The sequence below is a fragment of the Tiliqua scincoides genome, chromosome 5, assembly GCF_035046505.1.
Source record: "Tiliqua scincoides isolate rTilSci1 chromosome 5, rTilSci1.hap2, whole genome shotgun sequence".
Taxonomy (NCBI): domain Eukaryota; kingdom Metazoa; phylum Chordata; class Lepidosauria; order Squamata; family Scincidae; genus Tiliqua; species Tiliqua scincoides.
This window is the reverse complement of record NC_089825.1, coordinates 101,541,072-101,552,750: the sequence shown is the minus strand read 5'-3', so window position 1 is coordinate 101,552,750 and position 11,679 is coordinate 101,541,072. Positions and strand designations below refer to the sequence as shown.

The 11,679-nt window shown below is 44.1% G+C and overlaps 2 protein-coding genes and 1 pseudogene across 2 annotated transcripts; 2 read left to right on the top strand and 1 right to left on the bottom strand.

Annotated features, from left to right (window-relative positions):
* Window positions 1-383: 383 nt before the first annotated feature.
* Window positions 384-1,304, bottom strand: LOC136652670 (olfactory receptor 5A2-like). Its single transcript, XM_066629594.1, has one exon. The coding sequence runs from the start codon at window positions 1,302-1,304 to the stop codon at window positions 384-386; it is 921 nt and encodes a 306-aa protein (XP_066485691.1).
* A 2,564-nt stretch (window positions 1,305-3,868) lies between these two features.
* LOC136654487 (5S ribosomal RNA) lies at window positions 3,869-3,988 on the top strand (annotated as a pseudogene).
* A 210-nt stretch (window positions 3,989-4,198) lies between these two features.
* LOC136654365 (olfactory receptor 8S1-like) lies at window positions 4,199-4,939 on the top strand. The gene has a single exon (XM_066631339.1). The coding sequence runs from the start codon at window positions 4,199-4,201 to the stop codon at window positions 4,937-4,939; it is 741 nt and encodes a 246-aa protein (XP_066487436.1).
* The last annotated feature ends 6,740 nt before the right edge of the window (window positions 4,940-11,679 follow it).

The window sequence follows — 11,679 nt, the reverse complement described above, 5'->3', positions numbered from 1 at the left end:
ACTCTAAGCTGTGCAATGGAGGAACATTTCACCTGTTGAATTTCTGCCTCAAATGTATTATCTCCCAACTCGATGTCAAACTGAAAAACCGAGGCACAGTATGGAAACATGGAGCCTGATTTGTAAAGCCAGCAAACTGGCTGGACACAGGGCTGGCCCATCCATGAGGCCTCCCCCCCCCACACTCCAGTGCTTCTCCCACTGCTCGCCAGTGAAGGAAAGTCAGCAGGAGGGGTGGCAGGCGGGTGGAAGGGGGTGTGGAGAGGGCAGGGTCAGCACTGCCAGCACTACCAATATAGAATCCCCCTTCATGAATCTGATCCTATGGTGTGGGTCTACGCAGACCTGAGATACATCCAAAGAGTTTTAATGGAAACAGAATCTCAGGATTTTAGTCTCAGCATCTTTCTAAACGCTGCTTTCATTTCTTTGTTCTGTAAACTGCATATGATGGGGTTGAGCAAGGGGGTGAGGATGCTGTACTGTATGGAAAGGATTTTATCTAAAACGACTGATGTCGCTGAGCTTGGCCGGAGATAACGAAAGTAACCTGTTCCGTAGAAGAGAATCACTACAGTGAGGTGAGAGCTGCAGGGAGAGAAAGCTTTATGTCTCCCCTCTGTGGAGTTAATCTTCAGGACAGCAGAGATGATGTAAATATAGGACAGCACAGTGAGGAAGAGGGAGATCAACCCAACAGCCCCTACACAAAGGAAAAATAACATTTGATTGGTGAACGTGTCATTGCAGGATAGAGAGATGATTGAAGGGAGCTCACAACTGAAATGTCTGATAACATTGGAGCCACAGAATTGTAGCCTTAAGAGTGGTAATGTGTTTGTAAGTTCATGAAAGAATCCAATTATCCATGCAGTGGCCACGAGCTTTCGACAGAATGAGATATTCATTAATTCCATGGAATGCAGTGGTTGGCATATGGCAGAGTATCTGTCGTAAGCCATGGATGAGAGGATAAAGACTTCTATAGTGGCTGAAAGCAACATAAAGAATGCCTGAGTGAAGCCTTCACCGGCAGATATGGTCTTCTGCTTCCCAGTGATGGTCTCCAGCATGCTTGGGACAGTGACCGATGAATAACCCATATCCAAGAAAGAGAGGTGGCTCAAGAAGAAGTACATGGGACTCTGGAGATGAGGACTGGTTCTTACAGCCAGCATGATCATTCCATTCCCTACCAGGGTCAACAGATAAATCAACAATAGGGAAAAGAGGAAAATCTGGAAGTGTATATCATTTGAGAGTCCACTGAGAGAAAAGTAGAACTGAGCAGAGTGGTTCCCCATTGACAATCTTCAACATCTATGAAATGACAAAAGAAAATACAGGTAGGACGTCAGTATCCACTTATTTGGTACCCCCTGATTTGACTTACCACTGATACTGAGGTCCACCTTTAAATGCCTTGTAACAAGAAATAAAAGCACCAAAATCAAATTTGCTACCTTCATGCTGTTAAATAATTATAATTTCATTTCATTAGATTCCATTCTTTACCCCATCTAGTGGCTGAATGCAGTATAATATCTATACCAATGCATTCTGCAGTGACCTGGAAGTGGGTCTTTAAAGCTACTTTTCCACTGAATTAGTATCCATTGATTTCTTTTATCCACTGGGGGGTTCCGGAACAAGGCAGTGGATAATGAGACATGACCAGTAGACATAACTGAAAAAAATCTTAGGAAGAAATAAAGATGACTCATTCATGCAGGTTGAGATTTGTGTTTGAATTTGACCAGCCAAATTTCACCAAACTATCCTGTATTGGATTGCAATGCTAGAGAATCACAGTGTCTGCATTATTATGATAATTTTAATTCACTGTCTCTCTTTAATATGACTGCTTGTATGCCGATAAAGGTTTATCTATCTATCTATCTATCTATCTATCTATCTATCTATCTATCTATCTATCTATCTATCTATCTATCTATCTATCTATCTATCTATCTATCTATCAAACTGAAATTTTGTGATGGATATGGAAGTGCCTGCACAGGCAAAACACCCAAGAAAAACAAGAAACATCAATAAGACTATCCACATTTCTGAGTGGGTCCTTCCGGCTTGGAAAATACCAACATAGTCAAACTTCCTTTGTCTCTACAGACTAAACACTGGTGAGTTTGTTGAGGATCCAAGCCTGGCAACAGCAACAAAAAAAATGCTCAATATAGTGGGCTTGTGAAACTGGAATTTTAAAGGACATTTTTGAACCTTCTGCTGTGGCAAAACAGTGGATAGCCCAATGCTATCCAACGCTGGCACAGTGGGGCTGCTGGGTCCACGCTGTATCCAGCACTGGATTAAAAGCAATTGGATTAAAAGGTCTCCTCAGGGTAAGGGAACAGCCTACTCAATGCGCCAGATATTTAGCTGAGTAGATATTTAGAACCGAGTAGCCCTGTCTAACACCGGCAGGCCCGAGACAGGGGTTAAGATGAGGCGGAGGCCTGCTTCACTCCCAGGCCTGAAGTGCCCCATCCCTGCCCCAGAATTGAATTTAGTGATACTTACTTCCCAGTAAACACACATAGGAGCAGGCTTCATGAATGCAAACTACAATCGTATCCAGACTTTCCTAGGAGCAAGCAATTTGGAGAGATCCTTCTGGAGCTCCTCACAATCTCTCCTGGTCTTCACCCCTTGGAAAAATTTGGTGTCCTCTGCAAACATGGCCACCTCACTGCTCAACCCTGTCTCCAGGTCATTTATGAAGAGGTTGAAAAGCACCAGTCCCAGGACAGATCCTTGGGGCACACAACTTTTCACCTCTCTCCATTGTGAAAATTGTCCATTGACACCCACTCTCTGCTTCCTGGTCTTCAATCAGGTCTCGGTTCAGGAGAAGACCTGCCCTCTAATTCCTTGACTGGAGCTTTTTTGTAGTCTTTGGTGAGGGACCGTGTCGAACGCCTTCTGAAAGTCCAGATATATAATGTCCACGGGTTCTCCTGCATCCATATGCCTGTTGACCTTTTCAAAGAATTCTAAAAGGTTTGTGAGACAAGACTTACCCTTACAGAAGCAATGCTGATTCTCCCTCAGCAAGGCCTCTTCGTCTATGTGTTTTGAGATTCTATCTTTGATGAGGCATTCCACCATATTACCTAGTATAGATGTTAGGCTGACCGGCCTATAGTTTTCCAGGTCCCCCCTCTTTCCCTTTTTAAAAAACAAGTAATGATAAAATTTAAGTACAGTTTGACAAACGATGACACAACTTAAAAACACTTGCATTGGCTACTTGGGTTTCTTTGTGCATCTATTATGTTTTTCACATGTCATGTCTGAGTGCAGTGGTGTAGCTAGAAGGGTGCAAAGCACTAAGTTCTGCAGGGAGCCTCACCACAGCGTGCAAGAGTTCCTCCCCTCCTGTGAGGAACTGTACAGTCTTCTAGCTTGGGTAATTACATATGCAGGGCAGAGTACATAGCCATTGGAATATTGACTTGGAATATTGGAGGACCTTCACTGCTGCTCTTTCTCCTTCCACTCCCTGGATTGGAAAGGTATGCTGGGGATGGAACCAGAGAGGCAATGTGGGGGAGAGATGGTCTATTCCACCATTCTCCTCCCATTCCCCTCTTCCCTGTCCGATAAGAGACTGGGAAGAGCCAATGTTGGTATATCACTAAGTAGTGGGGGGGCAGCATTGTCATGATGCCTTGGGCATCAGGAAGTCTTGAGCTAGTCTTGTGGTAATGTGTCAATGCCTTTCCACAGTGATTGAAAGATCTCTGAGGGGAAGAAAAAAAAATCCAACATGCTGGGGAGAGGGCTGTATTTAGTCTTTTCCTGATATAATGTTATTCTAAGAGCAGTGAGGTCAACTTCAAGGTGAAATATTGGCAGCAACTGTGACCCTGCACATGCTTGATCTCATCTGATCTTGGAAGCTAAGCAGGGTCAGGCCTGGTTAGTACTTGGATGGGAGACCGCCTGGGAATACCGGGTGCTGTAGGCTTATACCATAGTCTTTCGAGACTGAAGGTTGCCAACCACTCATAGAAGCACAAACCTGACATAAACAGATTTGCTTCATTTCTTCACATCAAAAGAATCGAGAGGGGGGTGGAAGAACCTATACAGATCTACTTATGAATTTTGTTTCACCTAACTGCAATTTTATTTTTTATTTTTTTAATGGCAGCATATATTTTTGCTGGAAAAGGAAATGGAAAATCAGACGTCAGCAACTTACTTTGTCCTCTTGGGATTCTCAGACGACCCACTAGTCCAAATCTTCCTCTTCCTTATGTTTTTGTGCATCTATGCAGCAACCTTGATGGGAAATATGGTCATCTTGATGATAATAAGGACCAACACTCACCTCCACAGTCCCATGTACTTCTTCCTGAGTCACCTCTCTTTCCTGGATGTCTGCTTTTCTTCAGTGACTGTGCCTAGGGCCCTAATGAGTTTGTGCTCAAGCCGGACCATCTCCTACTACGGCTGCATTGCCCAGATTTTTTTCATCTTTTTGACGGGAATGACTGAAGTCTTCCTTCTTTCAGCCATGGCTTACGACCGATATGCTGCCATATGCAAGCCCTTGTATTATGCACAGATCATGAACAGAGAGTTCTGCAGAGGGCTGGTGGGAGGGTCGTGGGCCATGGGCTTCATATATTCATTGGCAAATACGTTGCCTCTTTTGAAACTTACGCTCTGTAGTTCAAATGTTATCAGGAATTTCAGCTGTGAATTCCCTTCTCTAGTTGCCTTATCTTGCACAGACACCTTCCTGAATAGGGTTATGTTCGTTATTGCTGCTAATACGGGAGGAGGCTTTTCGTTCCTTGTTATTGTACTGTCATACATCCACGCCATCCGTACAGTCCTGAAGACGCATTCAGCAGAAGCCAAAAGAAAAACCTTTTCCACTTGTAGTTCCCACCTCATTGCTGTGGTTTAGTACTACAGTAGTAGTGCCTTTAGGTACTTTTCCTCCAACATCGCTTCCTCAGTCATTCTGGATGAACTCTTCTCCATCCAATACAGCATCGCAACCCCTTTGTTGAACCCCGTTATCTACAGCTTGAAAACCAGAGAAGTGAAGGAAGTCATCAAGAAATTGCTTCAGTATAAAACATTGATGTCTCATGCTATGTAAAATTCATGGGTTTCCTTATCTGTGGGGGTTCCTGGAGTGGAACCCCTGCAGATAAATGGGAGGCCCTGTAGTCAGAAAGGATATTTCCCTCTGTTTTCTCAAATATATGAGAAGTTGCAAGTGATGGGCTTTTTTCTTTCCTTTCCTGCAAGCAGTCATTATTTAAAAACAATACTTATGCTATGGGAGCATAAAATATGATATGTGAAATCAAGTTTAGCATTGGTTGTTGGCTTTGTGTTTTTGGTATTGGAATGGAAATTTCACTACATTTTAGGAGGATGTTTGTTCCGAACCAAGTGACAATCTCCAGGACACAGATACTTTGCTTATTTTCCACAGTTCCTTTGTACTATGGAAAAGGGATGTGAAGTAGGTACTGTATATTTTTTTCAAAAAAGGGAAATCTCACCATAGATAGTTGGGCTAGTAGTAAAGCACATGTTTTACATGCAGAAGGTTCCACGATCATCACCAGATAATTCTGGGAATGACCCAGGCCCATACTCTGTGGGTCTAGAACTCCCCCATGGGATACAGCCTGTGCCCCTTTGGCACTGCTGCATCTCCACGTGGGGACTTAGGCCCTGATCCACAGTGCCGACGCCGTAAAGCACATCGATGATGCATTCTGCCAGCCCAGTGCTGGAGATACCCTAGCACTGGAACAGCGATGGTTGAAGGAGGGAGGTCTGCCACCTGGTGCTCTACGTGAAGTGCTGGGCAACGGAGAGGCAAGATGGGGCATGGGGGAGGTATTCCAGGGTGGGTAGAGGGTGGGGCAAAGGCATAGAGAGGGGAGGGAGTGGGGTGAGTGAGGGTGGGACACGGCAGAGCTCAACACCAATTCCACGCCCCATATCGGCTAAATAGATGGTGCAGAGCTGAGTAGCCCCATTGCAGGGCTACCTTCCTTACCCAGGGGAAGGGGACAAATGTGTTACCGACGGCTGCCCAGAGTGCTCAATGTGCCACGGCAGCCATTTTTGACACTGTGGCAACCTTTCACATTTGGCAGCTCAGGATTTGGCTGCTGGGTAGTACTGGGCTGTAATATTTGCTCCTCACAACCTGTTGGCATTGTTAGGCCCCAATCGGTATCCATTTCAATGAGGCCATCAGGACCCAACCAGGGAGGTGTTTTAAATCCCTTCTATGAACTCTGCTGCTTCGATCCTTCTCATCCTACGTGTAAAAATCACATTTTCATGCCTTCACATTTGCCTATATATGTAAAATATTTCTTTACTCAGCATATGGTTGGTCTGTGGAACTCCTTGCCACAGGATGTGATGATGGCGTCTGGCCTGGACACCTTTAAATGGGGATTGGACAAGTTTCTGGAGGAAAAATCCATTCCGGGTTACAAGCCATGATGTGTATGTGCAACCTCCTGATTTTAGAAATGGGCTATGTCAGATGGCCAGATGCAAGGGAGGGCACCAGGATGAGGTCTCTTGTTATCTGGTGTGCTCCCTGGGGCATTTGGTGGGCCGCTGTGAGGTACAGGAAGCTGGACTAGATGGGCCTATGGCCTGATCCAGTGGGGCTGTTCTTATGTTCTTATGTTTATGTCTTAATTGTATTATAACTATTGTGACTAGTTACTTTGAGTACTTTGTTATTGAGGGCTCTATAGTGGTGTATATAAGTGACCTCTTCCCTTTTGTGGCTGGCTAGGGCTTCAGCCAGCTTCTTGTGATTTTTCATATATTTTGACATAAAACAAGCCAAACTTTCACTGCATCACACTTTCTTTTTAAGAAATCGTTCTCTCATTTACCTTCAAACAAGTTACTCAGACATTACATGCCAAGTCAACTGTTTTCTCCCTGCACCAGCCCCCTTTAACATGCATTTCTCTATTTCAGTTGCAATGTGATTCTCAAGGATGTTCTTTGCTTATATAATTAAATGCATTCTTTTCTAAATTTGTCTCCTGCAGCTGTCTGAGCTTAGCTAGACATTATATCAATTGCCGTCCGATGAGGATGTTACTTCTTTCTGTCTGTTTTCTTAAGGCTTCCCCAAAATCAAGCATGTTGGTTCTTTAAGACTTACTTCTATAACTACCATGTCTTCATATGTCCCTATATATGTTGGTTACACTTTAAGGCAAAGACTATATATTCTATGTCCCCATACGTGTTTTTCCTTTTTTTGAAAACTTGGAAGAATAAACAAGTGAGCCTTGGCACCTGGCATCGCAAAGTCTTTGCAGATGTGTGCTTCTGGAAAAGGGGGAGTCTTATCTTCCTTGTTGCCCTAGTCACAACTCCCTTTTCCAAATTCTAAAACGTATCAACGCAAGTCTTTGAGGCCCCAAGGTCTCAGCTAGCAAAACAACTTTCTAAGCATTAAAATAAAAGCTACAGAAACACAGGCTTAGCGAAAGCTTTTGCCAAGACATCTGCCTCTGCCAAGGTTGTCTGCCCAAAACTGCTTATCTGAATTACATTTCAGACTCTGAGGCTCAAGCATCTTTAGTAATAAAATCAAGTAGCTCTTTACTATTCTGTGTGTTTCTGTGCTTTAGTCAGACCTTTAATAAAATCAGGCAGTTAAAACTTACTTCTAATGGCTTTACAATCTAGGGTTAAGGGTCACCATGCCTCACTATGAACTCTGCTGCTTCGATCCTTCTCATCCTACATGTAAAAATCACATTTGCCTGCTTTACCCCAATAGATACTAGACATGGTGATTTGTTACATGTATGGATATGTGACATGCCTGTTTGCATGTGTATGTTGCATGTTCACATCAAAAGACTGCGGCAGAAGCCAGTCTCATGGCATTTTAATTGGACTGATGGGAAGAAGTCTCAGATCCTACAGGCTTCAAGGAAGGTTAAAACTTAGGTTCATCTGAGCAAACATTCCCCCCCCCCATGCTAGGTGCTTCACTTAAGCCTTGCCTTTCTTTTATTCTTTAAAATAAAAATCCTATGAATGGCCACGCATTACTGATGTAGCAAATTTGAAATGTGTTAGAAATTTGTTTTGTAGTAATTTTGAAATTTGTTAGAGAAATATGTTTGGAATAAAGAAAAGTCTACAGCTCCAGCCTCTTTCACCATTGGTTGCAAGGTAATTGAGGATGTGGGCTCCATAACAAATCAAGAGTTCAGTCCCAAACCCATAGTAGGGTTTGAGAGTAAACCAACAGATGCAACTGTCTTGAACCAGGTGAGGACTATCAAGGCACAAAGGAAAACAAACCCATAATCTGTTCATGGTGATCTATTGAACCTGGCTTTGCCTTTTTGTATACGATTAATGTAATAATATTAGTAGCAATAGCAAATACCTTCAAGTCCCATAGAAATGAATGAAATGTAATTGGGTATACAGGGGGACCTCTGTATCAGTGGATTCCATTTCCTCAGATTCACTAATCCACAGATCAACTCTGTGTGTCCCCCTGCGCCCCTTCCGGAGGCAAGGGCAGAGCTCCTTTCACCTTCAGAAGGACTTCTGAGCCCAGCATAGACTGTGGATGTCTGCCTGCAATCTCTGCCAGTCTCAGACAGAACCTTAGAGGCAAAAAATTCACTTCCGGTTATTTGTAGTTCATGTCCAGGGCCTCCCTAGGCCTCCTAATGCCTTATAAGACATTCAAAACATCACTTCCAGTTTTATGAAAAACAAGTGCCATTTTTTCACCTCTGAGGCTCAGTCTGATAGATATCCGCGGCCTCTGCTGGGCTCAGATGACCCTCCAGAAGCAAGAGGAGAAGAGCTCTAAGGGAGCTAAGGGAGCTCCAGAAGAGCCTCTGGAAGGTGGGAGTAGGCATCCCCCCCTAACTACAGATTCAGGAATCTGCAGAAGGTTCCAGAACAGAACCTCTGATGATACAGGAGCACACCTTTATTGATTAGGTTCAGCTAGAGCAACGCAATGTGCGAAAAACAACTTTTCAATATGATAAGTTACACTCATACAGAACTAATAGTCTTGATAGCTTGAATCCTAATTAGGTCGATTCTCACATTTACAGCGTCCATCACTTTTGATGAATCCCAAAAAAATCCAATAACCGGCATAATGCTTTTCTCAGGGTATCTTTTACACCTTCGTTCCTAAGAGTGTATATGAAAGGATTGATCATAGGGGTTAGGACCATGTACAAGCAGGAAAAGGCCTTCTTTGGGTCTCTGAATTTTCCAGATGTTGGTAAGATGTAGACAAAAATCAAGGAACCATAGAAAATTGAAACTACCGTGAGGTGAGACGAGCAGGAGGAAAATGCCTTTTGCCTCCCAGTGATGGAGGGAATCTTTAGGATTGTGCTAATGATTAAAACATAGGACGTGACTGTAATGACAAATGTGGGCAGAAGTCCTATGGATGAGGTTACGAAAGATGCCGTTTCAATAACGTGCATGTTGCTGCAAGAGAGTCTGACGACAGGGGTGAAATCACAAAAGAAATGGTCAATTGTATTTTGGTTACAAAATAGGAGTTGCGGCAACAGGTATGTTGTGACGGTGATCAGAAGTAACTCGATTATCCATGATACCGAAAGCATCAGGATGCACGTTCCTTCACTCATCAGCGTGGCATAATGCAAAGATCTGCATATGGCCAGGTAGCGATCATAGGACACAGCATTCTGTAGAATGCAGCCCCAGAAGGAAATGGTTTTCTCTCCTGTAAGAATGCTGGCCAGCATTCTGGGCAATATAGTGGTGGTGCAGGAGATCTCCACAAAGGACAGATTTGCCAAGAAGAAGCACATAGGGGTGCGGAGGTGCTGTTTGGCTGCAACCACTGTAACAGTGAGGAGATTTCCAGACAGAGTCACAATATAGATGGCCAGAAATAGAACAAAGAGGAGAATATTCCAGTTCTCAAGGTTTCCGAAACCGAGGAGGACGAACTCTGTGATGTTCTGTCTTGCCGTTCAGAGCTTTTCTCAACCTGCATCTTTAGAAAAGGAATCTGAAAGGGAAAGGGGTAAAGGGAAAGTTAAGTATCCTCTGTCCCCATCCCAAAATAGCATCTTGTCAGGTGCCTACATCGGGAAGCTGTAGAATTGAAAAGCGTTCATTGCTGAATGGAAGTTCATTGGCTAGTTGCCTCATAATCTATTTTCCTTCCATATTGTATGGAAAGTTCTTGCAGCACAATAAGAGATGTTATAGATCATAAGGGGCAGCCGAATCCAGAGCAAATGCCCCAAAGACAACGTGGCAGCTCCAGTGCGGCTTCCGTTGCATCCAGTGGGGGAATTTTTCAGGCTGGATGTCTCCTTGAGGTAAGGAGACCTTCATCCCCTTGCCCCAGGGAAAGCCCCAGCCAGCACAATAAGTCTACTCGGACGTGCACCTGCTAAAGAATTGGTGCAGGTCCAAATGGATTTGTGTTCGTGCATCAGGGGCAGAACAGACAAACCAGAAGCAGACATTCAGAGGGAGGAAATGCCTTCCATCCTCTCACGTTTACAATAACATCACCCAGCGAAATGGATGAAGCATTGTTAAGTAGACCTTCTTTCCTAACTGCACATCTTCAGACTGCTGGTGGTGCTCATCCCCCTTTTACTCAACAAGGTGCTCCTCCCATCTGCAATGTTCCAGCTCATCACTCTTCTCCCCTCATTTCCTCGTCCTCTCATTCTTCCTCCTCTTTTTCAAATACAGGAAACAGGCAGAGAAAGAAAAGCAGTGGAAGCAACTAGGGAAAGATGCTGTCCTAACCTCCAGTCTGCAGTCTGCTGCCTGAGGCAAACACTTCCTCGGATGGGTTGGCCATACTGCCTCTAAAAGTTGGCCCTGCTGCTTGAAGTTGCTCAGCTCTCCTTGAACTTGCACCACACGGGTCTGAGGAGACCCACAGGGGCCAGGGCCCCTTGCCCAGGGGAAAGGAGAAAAGTTTCCCCTTGCCTCTGGCTGAGCCAATTCTGGCCCCTATCCTGTGCTGGATACAGCGCAAGCCTCTTCGCTTGCCTGTTCCAGTGGAGAATAAGATTGCACCCTTAATTTCTGCTTGTATTAAATTTTTTATTGTTTTCCACAAACAAATATAAACAAACACCCATGACACAATACACAAAACACATATCACTTTACACTACACAAAAGAGGGAGGATTGCACCCTTCATTTCTCAATACATTGGTGTTGTACCCTGCCTTTGTGAATCAAACTTCAAGGCAACTTAGGTCCCAATCCTATACTTACCTAGAGTCGGCACTGGGTGCCATAAACGTGCCGTAAAGCATCTTTATGGCACCTGGAGAGTAGGGAGCACCAACACTGGGCCCTTGCCGGTCAGGTGCCAGGCCCAGTGCCAGCAGGAGGAAGACCAACTGCCTGGCTTCATTTGTTTCAACACCTCTGTGACTTCTTCTTCAGGCCCAATTGACTGCACAGGTTCATGAGTGGCAGCTACAGTTTCTGCTGGACCATGGAACATTAGGTACTTCTCCCAGAACATCTCTACTTTCTAAGTTTAATAACCCGTGATTTCCATTATGTTCAAGATAAATGAGGGCTAGAAACTTGTTGAGTGATTTTTAAAAAAAATACATTTGAACCT